The sequence below is a fragment of the Falco peregrinus genome, chromosome 2, assembly GCF_023634155.1.
Source record: "Falco peregrinus isolate bFalPer1 chromosome 2, bFalPer1.pri, whole genome shotgun sequence".
Taxonomy (NCBI): Eukaryota; Metazoa; Chordata; class Aves; order Falconiformes; family Falconidae; genus Falco; species Falco peregrinus.
In genome coordinates, this window is record NC_073722.1 from 98753586 (window position 1) to 98771848 (window position 18263).

The 18263-nt window shown below is 40.8% G+C and overlaps 2 protein-coding genes and 1 long non-coding RNA gene across 7 annotated transcripts; 1 reads left to right on the forward strand and 2 right to left on the reverse strand.

Annotated features, from left to right (window-relative positions):
* The first annotated feature begins 77 nt into the window (after nucleotides 1–77).
* Nucleotides 78–16115, forward strand: LOC101915820 (solute carrier family 2, facilitated glucose transporter member 11-like). 4 transcript variants are annotated; one of them, XM_055796398.1, is made up of 13 exons: nucleotides 437–557; nucleotides 2255–2353; nucleotides 3943–4103; nucleotides 4732–4856; nucleotides 5119–5248; nucleotides 6469–6617; nucleotides 8819–9006; nucleotides 9523–9633; nucleotides 9746–9847; nucleotides 11375–11450; nucleotides 11911–12038; nucleotides 13037–13138; nucleotides 14344–14463. In XM_055796398.1, exons 1-13 carry the CDS (start codon nucleotides 513–515, stop codon nucleotides 14344–14346), a joined length of 1419 nt encoding a protein of 472 aa, XP_055652373.1. In that variant the 5' UTR covers nucleotides 437–512; the 3' UTR covers nucleotides 14347–14463. The 4 variants fall into 4 exon arrangements, with proteins under 4 accessions (XP_027632720.1, XP_055652373.1, XP_055652374.1 ...); XM_027776919.2 differs by lacking the exons at nucleotides 437–557; nucleotides 14344–14463 and adding an exon at nucleotides 78–180 and having other exon boundaries at nucleotides 13037–13358; XM_055796399.1 differs by lacking the exons at nucleotides 13037–13138; nucleotides 14344–14463 and adding an exon at nucleotides 16083–16115.
* On the reverse strand, nucleotides 12394–13132 carry LOC129783845 (uncharacterized). The gene is made up of 2 exons (XR_008745874.1): nucleotides 12996–13132; nucleotides 12394–12699 (listed from the first exon to the last, which is right to left on the reverse strand). It is a non-coding gene; the product is annotated as an uncharacterized LOC129783845 (long non-coding RNA).
* Nucleotides 14445–18256, reverse strand: HSCB (HscB mitochondrial iron-sulfur cluster cochaperone). Of its 2 annotated transcripts, XM_055796404.1 has the most exons (6): nucleotides 17901–18256; nucleotides 17737–17833; nucleotides 17250–17339; nucleotides 16567–16711; nucleotides 15665–15712; nucleotides 14445–14590 (listed from the first exon to the last, which is right to left on the reverse strand). In XM_055796404.1, the coding sequence occupies exons 1-6, from the start codon at nucleotides 18113–18115 to the stop codon at nucleotides 14499–14501; spliced, it is 687 nt and encodes a 228-aa protein (XP_055652379.1). In that variant the 5' UTR covers nucleotides 18116–18256; the 3' UTR covers nucleotides 14445–14498. The 2 variants fall into 2 exon arrangements, with proteins under 2 accessions (XP_055652379.1, XP_055652380.1); XM_055796405.1 differs by lacking the exon at nucleotides 15665–15712.
* Between the last annotated feature and the right edge of the window lie 7 nt (nucleotides 18257–18263).

The following is an 18263-nucleotide window of genomic DNA, read 5'->3' on the forward strand; positions in this document are numbered from 1 at the left end:
CGGGCCGTGCCACCGGTGGAGCTGCCAAATCCCAGTCAGATGAGGAGCTCAGCCAGCAGCCCAGTCAGATGAGGAGCTCAGCCTGCAGCGTTGCCCACGCTCAGTGGGCTGCAGCCTCGGGGAAGCAGCCGGCGGTTGGGGCAGCTACGCGCCTCGGGAGGTATGCCGCCAGCGCACAAGGTAATCGCCCAGCTGCTTTCTGTAGTAGCTGAGACCCCCTGCGAGCGGGTGGCTAACGGGCCATGGTTTCTGCTTTGACTTATATGAAGAAAGTGCGTGTGCTGTGATGTTCACCATGGGAAAGCTCTCTGTAGCTCCTGTAAGGCTCTATGGAAGTTGGACACTCCAGTCATAAAGAAGTCGTGAACTGTTGAGAAGGATCCCAGTGGCTAGTTGGAAGGCAAAAATCTTGTGTTTTAATATAGTAATGACTTCATTTCTTAAGCACCTTTTATTCCTGTAGTGTAGTTTACTAAATTTTGCAAAGGAACTCAAATGCAGCCATACTAAGAATGGAGTCCCAGCCCCTGCTGAGAGGGTCTAGCACGCACAGCAAGGTAAGCAGAACTGTCTTGGCCTCTGAAGATGGATCCTGCAGAGAGTTTGTAGCGTTTCCAGTGATGCACAAATGTGAAATTCTCTGATTGTTTCATGTTTACCTTAAGTAAAAATCCATTAGATGATCAGGCTTGTAAGGTTCTGTGTTTTCCTTAGGCACCTAGCAGTGTTATAAAACACAAGCTGTAAAAGCACATTTTCTGATTCTTATGTTTTAGATTGAATGTAAATTCAAATTTGTTTGTGGCATGTCTGTGAAGTGAGGAGAAAGTACTTACAAACTGTCAGAAGTTAAATAGCTTACAGAACAGGTGAGGCTCTTATACGTTCTCTTAGAAATTTGGGCCCAAACTCCAATGTGACAGAGCGTGTTAGTGTAATGAGAGACTGATTTGGGCAGGAAGAACAGAGCTGTCATAACAAAACATAAGTTGTGTGATGTATGTTAATGATTCTGGTTTTTTTTTTCTTTGTTTGTTTTCTGTGTCTAGTTCTAGACTCCAGGTTGTACCCAAGTGACACAACAAAGATGCTGGCAGTATTTAATAGAAAACTCTGTGTGTGCAGTGCCTATATTTACCTGTATTTACCACCTCTAGTTTTTCTACTGTACATGCTGCAGCCCTTATTTGTGACTCTTAATTCATTGCTTTGGTTGTCATTCAGGGAAACACTTTTTACTCTCAGGAAACCATAAGGAAATATTAATTGGATTTTACTTCATTAAGATCAGTTTCAACTTCTGAATTTCAATCCTGAATGAAGGAAGTTTTGATTAATTATCTTCAGGAAAGGCACAGCTCTTTCAGAATGCAATACAGCATCTGGAATAACTCAACATTTCTGGGCATTGGACCAAGAATGAGAAGGATGAAGAACTAGTCTACGTACCTTACAACGAGAAATTCAGGGAGTACAAGCTTATAACGAAAAATTATGTACAGTCTTTGTCTGTGAAGGAAGAGGAAATTTGATCACAGAAGTGCCGTTAGTATAGGAGTCATTGTTGTGTCCAGAGGAATTTAGGCTAAAAGATGCTATAAGATGAAATTAAGACCTGATTTTTAATGAAAGGGTTGCTAAACATTTGAACTGGATGTTATTTTTAGTGCTATCATATTAAATAAAAAGTAGAATCAAGAAGCATCACATCAGAAAGCCAGATGCTGTATAAACCTCCAGAGATCGAACCGGCTAACTTGCAGACATCCAGTAATCAACCTCGGGACTTGCTGAGAGAAATAAAATACCGTTATTTCTCTCATCTCAGATGAAATGTCAGTCAGAGGAATTGGGATTTGGTTAATTCTTATACAGAGTCATTGTACCTGTGACACCCAACATAAACAGTCCTAGCATTTTTTCATAAACAGTAGACACCATGAGTGGTGTGATTCGTGCAAAAAGCATTTACACAGGTCAGTAAGTATGCCATCAGCAGTGCAATGGTTGTGTTGCCTACACTGAATCTGGATACTTTTAATTGTTGCATTCCTAAAAGACGTTAGTGATCATGGCCAAAGTCAGCGTGAAAGGTTTCTTCTGCTGCACGTATTTGAGAGCTTGTGTAGTTTTCTTTCACTGTTCAAAACTAAATACATGATATATTCCACTGTAATTTTCTCCTAGATATTATGTTCATGTGGGTTCAAGACCCTGTCTCTTTTCATGCCAGTTACTTTCTTCTGTTCTCTAGTTCCCCAGCTGGACCTTGGTTTTGGCTGTTTGTGCTGTTGGAATTGGAGGGACTTTTCAGTATGGGTATAATGTTTCCATTATCAATGCACCCACCCAGGTAAAATATTGTCTCTTGTTCATAGGGTTGTTTTACAGTAATGGAGCATCCTGACTAACTGGCCGATAGGCCAGATGTGATTGCAGTGGGAACCAAAGCAGGCTTCCTCTCATATTAAGTATTCTTGTTGGTTCCCAGAATGGTTTCATGTGAATTTGTTTGTGAGTACCTCCCATCAGGAGCATTCTGTGTCAGATGAAAGTGCCAGATATGCCACATAAATACCTCTGTTAAAGTCCCTTTTAGAAGGATTAACTCAGTAAGCAACATCTTCCAATTAACCAATTTACTAAAATTGCCCAAAACATTAAAACAGGATAGAACAGAACATTTAAGTTGGGAGGGACTTAAAATGATCATCCAGTCCAACTGACTGACCTCTTCAGGGCTGACCAAAAGCTAAAGCATGTTGTTAAGGGCATTGTCCAAATGCCTTTTAAACACTGACAGGTGTGGGGCATCGACCACTTCTCTAGGAAGCCTGTTCCAGGGTTTGACCACCCTTTCTGTAAAATGTCACCACCATTTCTCCTCATGGCAAGTTTAAACCTCCCCTGACGCATCTTTGAGCCATTCCCATGCGTCCTATTGCTGGATAACAGAGAGAAAGGATAGTTATAGTTGTCCATCACAAGGCAGCTTACTGAGAAAGGCCTTAGAGACTCAAAAAGTGGCATCTGTAGTGTCTGAGAATCTCATCTTTTCACCTACTTGGTACTTCTGCATCCATTGCCATGGCCTTGGAGAATTCTGCATATTTTATGGATGACTCAAGAGGATCTGAGCAAATGATCATGTGAAAGTGCTGAGTATCATTTTCTGCTGTCTGCTGATTTATTTTCTTGTGAAACTGTGAAAAGTGAATTTGCTGCAACACTGTATGCTTTCTACAAAGATTAAAATAAGCTGTTTGTAGAAGAACATGTAATATGCTGGAAACGGAGAGCCCAGGAAATTTGTTCTTCTGTTATGTCTTTGCAGGCTAAGAACAGGAGCCTCTGATTACAGTAATGTATGTCAGTTCAAGAGTTTCTAAAGACAAATTTTAGGAAACCAAGTGTGTAGAATAACAGTTTAAATGTTCTAATACATGAATACTGTAAGGAAGGCAGAGGAATATTAGAGTTGCAGAAAGGGATTTTACTATGAATAGTGGGATTACACTAAGGCATGAAGTTCAAAATCAAGGGTCTTCTGACAGTAAAATTTTTCAGGTTATGTGAGATCTCTGTGCTCTGAGATATTCCTAAAACGAGTAGGAGCTATGTATCCACCCCCTGTCCTGGCTTCATTCGGGAGGACTGCAAAGCTCTTTTGTAGCAGTGTGTGGAAAGATTGTTTCTCTGCCTCTCCTGAGGTAGAATACAAAAACAAAGCTACTCAGCAGTCTTTGAGATGTATGGTGAGTAGGAAATGGTGTGGTGGTCAAGGTAGATTCTGCTAGTCATTGGTGGTTTTGATACAGTACAACTGAGATGATACCTTTTGTTAGTTCCTAGAATTGGTTTTCAGGATTGAGGTGCAAGTTATAGTGCTACGCTGTGGGGCTAGACATGATGCTACACATTCATCATTCTTTTCTACTGCAGCATATACATAGGTTCTTAAATGAAACCTGGAGTAGTCGTTATCACAAGGAGCTAAATCCAGATCTGCTGACTTTCCTTTGGTCTGTCATTGCTTCTATATTTTCACTCGGAGGCCTGTGTGGAGCCCTTATCGGAGGCAGCATGGCGATTCAGCTAGGCAGGTGAGTTACAGCCACAGGCCTTTAGCAGCATGTCTAAATGGAGAATAATAAATTCTCCAAATATTATAAATAATAAATAAATAAATGGGGAAGGAGTGTAAGAAAATGTACCTTAGGTGACTATAAATGTTTTTCACTTCAAAGCAGAGCTTTCTGGTAGAATTTTACAGTTTGTTCCAATGTGACTTTAAAAGATGAGCCCTGAATTACAGACTTCCAGTCAAGTCTTCCCATTACATTTACTGAATTCTAAGTTCGGAGTGTGCACGTACCGTAGGGTAGGAAACACGGGTCCCCCATACACATTTGCAGCCTTTATGCCAGTAAGGAATTGCTGTGTAATCTGTAATGTTTTGTGCACGTTCTGTATAGATACAGCAAAAATAAACAAAACCCCACTCCTACCTTGTCAGGCATTGCTGTCATGTTTATGTGTTATCCTTATGGTTAGACTTTTTTTTTTTTTAAAATACAAGTAAATAGTTGTATCAGATACCTGGATTTCCAGTGACTATCATGTTTCTTCAGTATAAGCCCATTTTTTCTTTCCATATTACCAAAAAGGAAAACTTTTTAATAAATATGTTACTGCAGATTTCCTGAATTATTTGTTTTTTCTCCTCATTAGGAAAGGAGCTCTTTTGCTGAATAATATTATAGCAATAGTGGCCTCCATTTTAATGGGGATCAGTTTTCCTACAGGATTGTTTGAGTTACTGATTGCTGGAAGGTTTTTGATTGGCATAAATTCAGGTGAATGATTTCGTATTCCTACTTTCAGTAAACTATGGTGAATGCTAAATTATTGTTACTGCTGCTTCTTTAGGTACTATGATATGTGTTTGTATGCTCTTTTGTAGATATGATGACAAAAATGTTCTGTAGTCTAACTTGTAATCAAGGCAGCTAAGTGAATAGGAAATTAACTAAGTCTGATTGCTTGCATGTTTTGGTTCTTTAACTCTTTTCACAGTAAAATCTACTAATAGGAAGATGTTTTTCTATTTACTTGCAGGTATTGGGCTCTGTGTACAGCCTCTGTATATTGGGGAGGTTGCCCCAAAACATCTTCGAGGTAGCATGGCCATGGGGAGTTCCATCTTTCTGACTGGAGGGATTCTGACAGGACAAATAATTGGTTTAAGGTTAGAAATGCGTTTTTTTTCCTGCCTTGCATTAATTGTATGTAAAGAATTCTAGTTCCCTGCAGCTCCCTGCAAAACATTCATTGTGGCCATTGTAGCGTTAGTGATTCAGCTTCACGCAGTAGGTCTACCTGTAAGAAGAAACCGCCTGCTTTTGTCACCTTATTCCTACAACTGCAAACCATCTGTGCTATGTCCCCAGGGAAGTGTTATCAGTTTAGGTGGGTCAGCCAGAACAGCATCGGTAAAACAGGTACATCTGTGCTGGGTTCGTATTTTCTGCTGGTTTCTTGCTGGAGACAGTGGACGTTTGTAAGACAGGACTTGAGAGCAAAGGACTCACAGTTTCTGTATTGCAGCACTCCTGTTGGTTTTGTCCCTTGTGAGATCAGATGAAGCTGCTAGGGACTTTATCCAGTTGGATCTTAAAAAGTTCCAAGAACAGAGACTGCACCAACTTCGAGATGAAAAGCTTCTTTGTCCGCTAGAAGCCTTCCACTGCCCTAAGAGCAACTGCTAGTAGCCCAAGTAACAGCACATTACCTGTTTTTTCTGTGTCCCACTACCAAAAGCACTTTTCTTCCTTTTTCCTTATTACTAGCTTCTGAATTAACTGATTTTGCTAGATACTTTAGGTGTGAATTGCTGCAAAATACGTAGAACATAAACCTCAGACAGCATAATCTAGGGCCAGTATTTAAAATTTAACAGGTTTACATTGTCCACAGTAGATCATCCTGCTGATTCTAACTATTCCAATTTTAGTGATTCCTTTCTATGTAATAGCCCTTCTCATCAGATCAACTTTGAAAGGGAGGGGGGATCGGATGACCTTCTGAGTTCCTTTCTGTCCTAAATTCTTGTGTGACTCTCAAAAGCAAATGCTGGTGCCAACCTTCAGGTGAAGTCCGTATGTTTTTACTTTCCTGCATTGCTAGACTACACTGCTTTGGCAAACATGAAAATAATGCTTAGGAACAACACAGCAACAAGCAGCCATAAAGTAGCATTGCTCGCCTCTTCCTGAGTGAAACCTGATTTCAGAGTAGCTGGGAAATACTTTCCCAGCCTCCTCCTGCTGACGTTCACAAGATGTAGGTACCTGGTTACAAGGGAACTGTTCTCAAAGGACAAACACCTTGCTCCCAAAACTCTTCTGAATAGTTACCAATAGCTAATTACTTGGGTTTTTTCCCCCTCTTTTTCCACACCTCTCCCAGGGAATTATTAGGTGGAGAAACATATTGGCCTGTGTTGCTATCCAGCAGCTGTTTCCCAGCATTTGCCCAACTTTTATTCCTGCCATGGTTTCCTGAAAGTCCCAGATACCTTCTTATTGACAGAGGTGATGAGCTGAGCTGTGCCAAAGGTAATTTACAGCATCTGTACTTTCTCTGTGTCTTCAGAAGTGTGCAATGAGTGTATTGGGGTCCAGATTCTCCTTTTATCTTTATCAACACAGCACAGCCTAGTGATTTTTTCATCCATGTTTTTTCCTCCAGTGAGCTTATATGGAAAAAGCGATTGTGGAACTCAGAAGCCTATAATGGATTGTGAACAAAACTTTTTATTACCTCATTTCAAATATACGTTCATGTTTTTTTACTCTAATGAAATCTCTAGATGTTTCATAATGTTTCTCCTGGATGTAGTAACATACTGGATGTAGTAACATACTTGAACGCCCCTCGGGGCACACAGTCACAGGCTGTGTAGCTGCCAGACTTCGCTGGCTGAGCCAAAGAGGGTAAAGACAGTGTCATTGCAGTTGGACGCAAAGTATGGTCTTACATGTTTGGCAAATGAGAAACCCTGATGCCTTTGAGTCAAAATATTTAATGCAATCTACAATAAATGCTTTGCAATATTTTGCTTTTATGTTTTGCTTTCACCATCCTTTTTAGTGATGATGGGCAAGTTTTGAAATGTCCCAACAGTAAGCATTTTTCTTTAAAAAGTCAAAAAGAAAGTGCTTGGATTTTCCCTTGGGCTGAAATATTTGCGCAATGGAGCACAAATCAACTGCCAGTTTTTTTCAACCCAGGACTGCAGGGGGTTGGGGCCTGATATGCTAATACTGATGTAGTTCATAGTGACATAAAATGACACTTGTGATCCATGGATCTTCCACTTAAAATGCTAAATAAATAAGAGAAATGAAGAAAGGAAGTTTACCTTGTTAGCATTTGATAGGGTTATATTTAATTCCATTTCCATTTTATGTATAAAGAAAGGAAAACCACTTCTTTTGCTTTTTTTTCCTGTTCCTTCTTTTTGAACACTTCTTGAAATGCTGTTGATGAGCATATGAATTTTTACCTGTCTAGGAAAGGTATTAGTAGATAGAACAGCATATGTTGAAGAAGGATCTTCAACAAAAGAAATTAAAGAGGCTTAATTTGTGGAAGACTTTAGGCCAAGGTAAGAATTTTAGGAATTACAAAAGAGGCAGGGTTCACAGAGACAGCGAAGTCTTGTATTGTACTGGGTAATTAAAACCCAAACAGACAAAAAAGGTATGTTTTATATAAAGCCATTTGTGTGCCTGCAGGCCTCTTCCCCCCCCTGCCCCCCCCGCCCCAGTTTGTCAGCTGATCTAATAAAAATAACTTTCTCTTTGCTTACCTTGCCCAAAAATATTCCTAGACTATCACAACTGCAAAAGCACAGTAACTACAAATGAGCTATAGAGTTAATTCTGTCTAATTTGAAAGTCATGGACAAGATGACCATAATGTCCCTTTCAGATTAAGATCTAGTTTCTTCATTAAATGTAATTTTCTAAATGTAAGTGAAGCTTGCAATCTCTGTATCATGTTCAAATCTTTCCCTCTCAATTTTTATTTAAAACGTAACATAATCGTGTATTGTTTTTTTTTCCAAGAATTGTGGCTGCTCCTGAGCCGATACTGAAGAGTGGCTGGAGCTTGCAGCTGGTTATGCTGTTAGTGATAACAACAGCACCGGAAAGTTTGCTTTCAGGGATCATCACAAGTTCTACCGTTGCCCTAAAGATGACAAATTGTCACTTATGATGTATTTAATCTTGAAGATTTTAGAGGAACTGACGTTTTAGGAACAGGTTTCACGACCGTTAGTAAAGATTTTAGTCTCACATCCAACTAACTTCTGGTAATACTTGCCTTAGAAGAATTACTTACCATCTTCACTCCACCTCACTAAATGTGTTCCACTGGCAAAATTAAAGACAGGGACATAACAAAAGACTTGATATCTGCCTAGAATTTAAGCAAAAGACTTCAAACTGGTTAGAGTGTCCTTTAATGAAAAAAACTATTTGTAGGTCTGTGGTTCAGATATAAACACTTTAAAATATTTTGCTTGGTGCGTGTTTGAAAGTCAGATATTCCTCTAAAAAAAGCCAAGTCATACCACTGAAATCTCCAGTCACCACAGTAGAAAATGTTGGAAAACCAGCAAGCAAAAAACAAGTCACAAAGTGAAGTTTTCCTATCCTAGCAAAAGCCAGATCATTATGGAGAGATATTTTTCCAGAAGTTGTGGTCAGTAGGTGAACATAAGAGAATTTATTTTCTTCTTTTTTTTTAGCTTTGAAGCGATTTCATGGTTCTTCAGAGTACCAGAGGGAGATGGAAGACATACAGCGGGAATGTTTTGCCTTAGAAGGGGAGAAACCCAGGAAGCCCTGGCAATTATTCACTGATCGTGGTGTGAGATGGCAACTCATTACTGTGATTGTGATGACTATGGGCCAGCAGCTCAGTGGAATAAATGCTGTAAGATTTCGTATGTACAAACAGCTTAAATAGTTACTTTCCATGTGTTTTTCAACCTTTCATTAACACAAAGGATCCACATAGAGAAGCTCAGAGAAATTAGTTAAGTGGGAAAGAATATCTTCATATTATTTCTCTTTTTCTCTCCCCCTCCATTTTTTTTTTTTCATTTCTGTGTTTCTGGTCTGTAAATTGATTTAAAGAATGACTTAACACTTGTGTTTACATTCTTCTAAAAAAGTAAGTGAAGGTAGATCAGCTTATCCCATTGTGGCTGGTTTAAGAGTGTGAAATATATTCAGTAAGTTGAGTCATTATATTTGCTTTTATGATAGCAATATATTTACCTAGACATGAATTTAACATTCTTATTGCTGTTTGTGTCAAATTAATAATTCACAGTATAAAATACAGTGAGCTCTGTGTTTAGTATGAACTTGACTTTGTTTCCAGCCGACAATTTAACTGCTGGCAACACCTCTTTTTTTTTTTTTTCTTTTCTTTTTTCTGTTATAGATATATTTCTATGCCACTTATATTTTTGAAGAAGCTGGGATCTCAGCAGAAAAGATCCCTTATGTGACACTTGGCACTGGAGCTTGTGAATGCTTCACGGCCCTCACCTGTGTAAGTAACAATTTATTCTACGTCCTAGCATAAAGGGTAATGATTCTTCTTGAGAAGAACATTGGTAAATATGAGATCAATACAGTAACAGAAAATTATGTCTTGTCCACAGGGTTTACTGATAGACTACGTGGGAAGAAGATGCCTCATCATTGGGGGCTATCTCCTTATGACCCTTTGGAGCATTGTTTTAACGTTCTCTCTGACTTACCAGGTGTAAAGGACTCATTCATATTACATGATATGACTATAGTGAGTGAAAATCTGTGATGCTTGAAAGAAGCTGGAAGAGCTGCATAGGTTTAAACAGCAGCATAAAAGATGACAAAATTGAGATTTGATCAGTTCAGCAGCCTAAAGTAGGAGAATGCTCTCAGCTAAGATTTGATCGTGTATGTCTTAAAGCTGCGGCTGTGTTTAATGCTGACAAAACTTAGTGATGACAAAATGGCATGTATTCTAGGTTTTAAAGTAATTTTAGGGTAAAATACTACATACCAATGGAATTAAGCATCAGTCTACTTCAGTCACTTAATTGTAAAGCAAAAACCCAGAAAATACTGTAAAGATGCTGAAATGCAAGACACTTAAACCCATCAAGTGTAAATTCACAAAAACTATTGGAAACTTTGAATTCACAATGCCTTAAATACATCATGCAAAGACAACATCCTGCCTCGTTTTTTGATGTAATATCTCTTTGATGCATCATAAATTTATCTGTGTACCATACCAACTCAAATAAGGCAGCCCTACAAACCTCCTGAAATGAATGTTTAGAGAAGATCTGCCTCTACACTGGCAGACCGTGCTGTAGTAAGTATTTATAGTTACCTTTGGTAATCCAAATAAAATGATACAGGTGTAGCTCCAACAGTGACCAACTCGATTTAGTCAGTATTTGGTTGCCTGATAAGCCCTTATCCAACAAAGGTGGGATTAGAGAGCTGCAATTCTGGCCCTACCCATGCCCTCAGTGTTTGGAGCTGGTTTTAGACAGGTGGATCATGCAGTCACATTGCAGCTCTGACGTCTGGAGGGATGGCAGGGTTAGGGGCTGTGCCGATTGGGAAGCAGGCCACAGAAGAGGCACTGACAGTAATTTCTGTGTGGTTGGTGTGAAGCAGGCTGCTAGGTGAGGCACGAAGTTGAATGAGCCAGCCATTAGGCTGAGGCCTAGGTTTAATTTTTGTATTGTGTGTATTTCCTGGTTTGCTTTTGAATAACGGGATTTCAAAGCTCAGGTTTGGTCTAAAGTGCCTAGTTTCATACGTATATAGTAATCCTACTGTGTCCTCACTGCACTATTTACTTATTTTATTTATTTATTCTTTAAATTTACTTATACACAAATAATATGATAAGTCTGTTCATGCTATGGAAGTGCTTAACGACAGCTAACTCATGGGATCAGTACAAAATACCAAAATAAACACAGACAAAATGTTAAACTACTAACAACACATAATTGCTGTGTTCAATATTGGTGCAAATTTTGAGCCTCAAAGGACTAATTATAAATATTGATAGAACTACTAGACTCCATTTAGTAAAAATTATTAAATGAACAATATTGATTTCTCTGAAGCAGTACTGTTAAATAAATTAGCTGTAAACAGCCATGAGTGACTGTTGGTCTCAGTTGCAATAAAATAGCAGAAGGAAATTTAACTGTTAAGCCAAACTTTAAAACTGGACTATCAAAATCTGAACTAAAGCTTCTCCTTCTCTTCTGCGGCAGGAGCTGTACCCATGGGTGCCTTACGTGAGCATGGCATCTATATTTGCCTTCATCTTGAGCTTTGGCTTGGGACCAGGTATGACGCAGTGACAAACGGTCTGGGCAGCAAGGGCTCACCACAGGGCTGTCGGTGCTCTGCTGAAGCACCGCAAGCGAGCCCACCGCATCAGAACGGTTTAGTCTCCTGCAGCCTGAAGCTGAGACTAAACTGTGGCATGTCTCAGGGCCAGCTGCACACGAGGGGGTCTTAGTTCTGGCCTTCAAGTCCCTTGAGTCATACAAGAAGGGAGAAAAAGCCTGTTATGCTTTTAAAGAGGCCCTTGCTCCCTGCACAATGCTGCTGAAAGAACAATTTTTAGGACACTTATTATATGGGCAGTAGATTACAAAATGTGTTAGTTTTTTATTTTTTTTAAATAGAATCAGTTCAGCCAGTGGCATATTCAAAAGCAACTCAATCTTTCTACCACTGGAAATACCACAAACGGACATTTCAGCATAATAACCTGTTCTGTTTCTGACACTCGTTCCTGCAGGTGGCATAACAAATACCCTGACAGCAGAATTATTTATACAGTCTTCACGTCCAGCTGCTTATATGATAGGAGGGACTATTAGTTGGATTAGTTTCTTCACAATTGGAATGATCTTTCCCTTTATAGTGGTAAGTATGCATAACACATTTTCCTAATTGCCTCACATTTTCCTAATTCCTCATTTCCTCTGCTCTCAGGTTCCATCAAATTGCTTCTTCTTGTACAGTAACACTTAAACATAGGATGTGCACTACCCCTCAACCCAGTATAACTACATTTGGTCCCTCTGAAAGTATTTTTTAGGATGTGCACTACCCCTCAACCCAGTATAACTAGATTTGGTCCCTCTGAAAGTATTTTTTAGGTATCAACAAAAAAAATAATAAACCATGATCAATGAAAAGGAATACACAGCGGTAATTTTCATGTCAGATTAAAAAAAAACAGAGCAGGTAACAAAATTAGAAAAACTTATTCAGATGCTGAGATTCAAATAACGTTTTTTAATAGTGCTTTGTGTTTTCATGTCAAAGTAAAGTAGTAGAAGTACATGGGGCTAGTGGTACACACCTTCTGCAAGAGCTCACTAAACTCACAGAGGGTTCTGTGATCATGAAGATTATTAGGAAAAAACAATACAAGCTCCCATTTCTAGCTCTGTATTTTCAGTTTTAGCACCTGAGAGCACAACACGCCAGGAACAGCATGCAGCAGGGAATCTGTGTGACAGTCCTTTCTTCTTGGTTGAACTTTGCTTCTCAGTAAGACAGTTGGGCTTTATTTTAATGCCTAGCATTGAAAAATATTAACAAACATTCAGAAAAAAGAAATCATATCATCTTAAAATATGACACAGCTAAATAGCAAATGCTGACTTGTCATTACATTGTGAATTTAGTGTTTAATTTTTTTTTTAAATAAAAGTCTACCAAGCGTATTGCACAGCACTTGGTAGTCTTATCTAAAATTTTTTTAAAAGCTACATATAAAGCAAGGATAGGCTGAAGATGTTTTTATTAAAAATATCTGAGCAGCAATGTTATGTGTGAATGGAAACAAAAAGCTTTTTATCTTCCAAAACTCACTGTTATACTTGAAATACGTTGCAATCAAATTTTATTTTCAGAATGGGCTGAAGCAGTATTGTTTTGTGGTGTTCTTAACGGAGTGCTCCTTAGTTGCTGTGTTCCTCTTCTTCGTAATTCCTGAGACAAAAAATAAATCTTTTCTGGAAATCAAAAAGGAATTTCACAAGCTTAATTTTGGAAGAAATACCAGAAAAAAGGAAACAGAGCTTTATGAAAGACAACAATTCCATGATGAATTTAAAAAAACCTCTGTGTAACTTCACTGCTGTTACAGAATTTTACTGCAAATGAACAAGTAGCTTATTAAATCCTCCTGTATATTTAAAGGAAGTTTCATTAAAGGCAAGTTAATCTCTGAAATGCTGTTAAAACATATATTGCTGAAACACTATTAACAACATACTAGACGTAGAAGATTGGATGTTTAGCTACAACTTGATGTCGCAGGGATGCAGAAATGCCAGGAGAGGGTGTTCAATGAACTCCTCCCCGCAGCAGATTTCTTCAGGCTGTTTGGTAGCTTTTAGATTTCTAAGCCCCTTCTTCAGTTCATGTAATCAAGCATATGTTAATACTTTGACTAAAATATTCTGAGGCGTTAAAGCCCAAACAGGAACTGACCTACCGAGAAACTGGTATTTGAAATATTCTAGTTTATATGTAATTGGGGTATTTAGTTGCCCCTTGTCACTTGCATCTTTCAAAGATTTAAGGACATTCCTCATCTAGTCCTACTACTGTAACTGTACAAAGACAGTACAGCACCTATCTGAATTACTGTTATTTGTAATAAATTTTATTAGAAAGACTTGTTTCCTGGAAGGGTACTTATACTAATAAAACAGTTTCTGGCATTTGAGTTGGGTTTTTTTTGCCCTAACCTAGCATCTTAATGTTTTAAACTGTGCAACAGTTAACAGTTAGCCCTTTTAACAGAAGGGTAACATGGCTTCCAGTTTTGAAGGTCAATTCCCAGCAGACTGAGGTCAACATCACAAAAAGCACAGAGTAGCAGAGGACAGATGATAGGAATTAAATACTTCTCACCCTTAAAAGGTTTTCCAACATGGTCTGATAGAACACATGCAAGGGGGACTACAGAGAGCTCCAAGGACCTGTTGAATGAGCTTTCTGCCTAATCCCCATCTGTCCAGGACTTTCTCAACTTAAAATAAATTCTTCATTCTTTAGTGTAGTCAAAAAGTAAGAAATCTTAATCACGAAGGTGGTGTTTGCGTGCCCCTCTGATACTCATTTCTGTACCTGTAACTGCTAGGACACTAGTTCTACCTTACTCCAACTTTTCCTGGTTTGTAAGCATTTCTTGATTACCTCTGTTACTTAGTAAGTGCTACAGTAAGCGCTGGATTTCTTTTATGTTTATCTTCCTTCTCTCAGAATTAAAACTTTTAATGAAAATGTAGGAAGCAAACACCATTTTTCTCATTTTGGTAGTGAAATCAGCTGTTTAATTGAAAATAATTCTTAAAGGAAGCAGTATCAGGGAGGGATCTTCTTGTTCTTTAGTTTATCCTCTAAGTTTGCAAAATACTTCATTTTGGCTAAAAGCTTCTTAGCTTCTTGAAGATCATCTGAAATGAAATAAAACATTACTAGTTTACACAGGGGAATTTTCGTTTCAAAATGAATGTGAAGATTTCAAGGGCAGCGCCCATTTCACTACTCAGAGCTACAAGTTGTAAGGACCCATCCACTATTAAGCCCTGCTGCTGAGGGGTTCCACAGAACATATGACAATGTACAATTTAGAAATGCATAGTGTCAATGCCAAAACTGATTCTGAAACAAGTTTCTCCTTAATGAAACAACTGGAGGGGAAAGGTGGTTTATCACCTATTGAAAAGGACAGACACAACAGAATCCTTAACTCTTGTAGTACAAAGAGTGATGGATCTTAAGGGAGGAATTCCTCATGTGCGGGCCCAGCCAGCACTACTTTTGATGCTTTTGATATTTGATGTTTTACAATTACAACATGCTGCTACATAAATGAAAGCAATGAAAGCATTCTGAGACCCGGGAAAGAAATGTAAAGGTTTCTTCCCAGAGTAGGAAACTAGTCTGGAATGGTTCAAGCTCCTGCTGATCAATTGGTTGTGGACTAAAGTTATGTTGAGTACTGCCCAGGAAGGCCCCCAAACCTTAGACTAAATGGGGCATCAGGTCTTTTCTTGCCACACAGCATCAGTGGTAAGCAGCAGGATTGTTCTGCCTTGACTTTCACTGCGAAGAACAGCACCTGCTACTCTGCTGACAGCTTCAACTCTGCAGAACAAGATCTCCCAAATTCAAGTCTGACACCTCAGAACAGGTGCTAAGTTTGACTAAAAGCAGAGTCTGTCCTTCCCAGTATTCCGGGACACAATTTCTTAGGATCTGCATTCCCACCTGAAGCAGTCATTTTGATGCAAATTGAATTAATTACAACTTTTCTATTTTTTTTTTTTAATGTGAGGTCCTGAATTTCCCAGATCAGCAGAAAGGTCAGCTTAGAAGTATTTATTCTAAATACCAAACAAAGAACACTTGTTTATGCAGTATTTCTGTTCTGTAGTTCAGGAAATATTTGCCAATAAGAGAATGTGGCTTTTTAAGCATTTCTAACTGCTATGTATGGCAGCTAAATACTTTACAGAAATAGCTACCTCTTTCAAAAGCTGCAGTCACCTCTTTGGTCAGTTCTTCTTGTTTAACTGTAAAACAAATTATTTTATTCACTTTTTGTTACATACTTCATATATTCAATACTACTGCATTGTCTGCTGTGGGAAACTTAATTACTAGTCTCATAGTCCTCTGGGAGCTAAGACTGCTTTTCATAATATCGCTGTCAATTTTTTTAATTACAGTTTCAAACAGCTGTATTTCTTTGTTTAAATGGGTGTACAGGCAACAACTGCAATACAAATCAATGGGCACTAACTTACTTTCGTCTATCAGTTTACCCTGCTGTAATTAATTTTCTTCTATTCTACTTAGGTTTTATTGTAGTTATTCTAATTGCTTTTGGCACACTACTGTTACTGCAAAGAATTAAATACAGCAACAAACTTAATGTTTCAGGTGTCACCAACATCATAAACAATAAAGATGCTTGTATAAGGATAGTAACCACTTAACATAATGGTTGCTACGTTGAAGAAGGTGAAAGAAATACAACATCTGTACAAATGACATTATTTAACATGGTCAGTCAAACACTTTGTTAAGCTTCATGAGTGGTTCTTCTGAACAGTCTACTTGTCCCGATCTACTGAAGGTTGAGTAAATTCCTTTTTACAGTCAATATATACACACTCATTTTGCTATCAGAACAGGTATCGTTATACAGATCTTCTCAAGCCAGGCTTGATGTTTAAGCAGCATGAATTGGAACAGGTTTTTTTCTGGGGGCAGGAAGCTCTTGCAGTGAGTCAATTCAAGACTAACGCGAGTTAGAGATACTAGAAGAAATAACACTGAAAAAGTTACGAGCCTTCAGAAGGATCTCATATCGCACAAGATACAGTAAGTTAGGTCTGTACAAAACCCTCAAATCATAACATACCTTTAATTAAAGTTTCAATTTCTTCAAGGATATCCTCATTTTTAGATTCCGCTAATTTCTCGTTAATTTCCATGATTTCTGTGAGAAACTCTGAGTCCGCATCACAGTCTGTCTCTTGTGCCGGCTCCACTCCATTCAGCTCCAGCTGGTGAAGAAAATGGGAATTTGGAAATAGGCGTTCTCACATCTATTTCCGTGTGAATGATTTTCTTGACTATTCAGTCTTTTAATGGGGCTCACTCAGATTCATATCTGATAAACTTCCGCTTTATTCCATGAAATGTGCATGAACAGAGTCAGTCCTGAAATTAACTCCATAGGCAGACCATAAATCAGCAGTTAAGCAAAGCAAAAAAAACCTTAATGAAGGCTGCCAGGGGCCAGACTGAAATTTCTAAGGAAATGTGTGTGTCCAAACACAACACGCGACGCAGGAAACAAATTAGTGCTAACATGAGTGGCAAATGAAATGGTAATAACTAGTAAAACGTTAAAGAAAAGAGGGGAAAAGCCAATTAATTTTTCAGACAAGCTTGGTTTTGGACTCCTTTCAATCCCTGGTAATCCTCTTCTTTGGAGGAACACAAATTAGCATGTCAACGATGGAGTCAAAGTCCGGTTCCATCGCTGACCACCGGTGGTCAGTTACAGCAGCGTGGGCAAGACCCAGCCCCAGCCCTTACCAGATAGAGGCCGCGGCTCAGCGGGTCCAGCAGGGTTTGGTAGGCCTTGTTAACCAAGGAGGAGTGCTGCTCGGAGTAGTGCTGTTCTTTCTGCGAGGGGATGATTAATAACAGTAACGAGTTACTCACAGGTGGCAGAACACGTTAGGTTTTGTCACCAGCAGACACAACTCAGTCCCCCACCACCGGGCGGGTGTCAAACCGGGAGCCGACGGTTACTGGCAATGGGCGCGGAGCGGCTGGGGGGGCTCAGCCAGGGTCCCCGCAGCCAGGGGAGCCCCCCGGCCACCCCCAGGGCACCGCCGCGAGCGGGGCCCGGGAGCCGGGACACGGAGAGTCTCCGGGACCCCCCGGGGCGGGCGGCTGGGCCCGACACCAGGGGCGGCCTCTCCGCGGGCACCGGGCAGGCGGCGCGGCCCGTCCCCCCTGCCCGGGAACCGCCCAGGAAGCGCGACCGGGGGGTGGGGGGCCGGGTTCCCGCGCTCACCGGCGGCCTCCGGCCGAAGCGGTCGGGGTGCAGGGCGCGCTGCAGGCTCCGGAACCGCCGCTGCAGCTGCTGCACGTCCAGGCGGAAGGAGCGGTCACTGTGGGCGACAGAAGGCGGCGTGAGACCGCGCCCGGCCCGGCCCGGCCCGCCCCGCCGGCACTCACCAGCCCAGCAGGCGGAAGAGGTCGGGCCGCGGCGCCGGTGGCTGCAAGGCCCGGCAGTCCGGGCAGAAGCGCGGCAGCCCCGCGCCGCCGGGGAGGGCGCCGCCGCAGCTCCAGCACCGCGGGGCCGGCGGGGCGCAGCGGGGCCGCGGGGCCGCCTCAGCGGCGCGGAGCACCCGGGGCGCCCGGCCCAGCCCCCGCCGCAGCGCCGCCTGCATGGTCCCGCGCCGCGCTCCCGGCACCCCCCGCGCGGCCGCCCCCGATTGGCTCCGTTCGTAGCGGGGGGTGGCGGGGCGCGTGCGCGCCCAGCAAGGCGGCAGCGGCGCGGGCGGCGAGCGGTGCCGGCTCCGCCACCCGCGAGCTCGG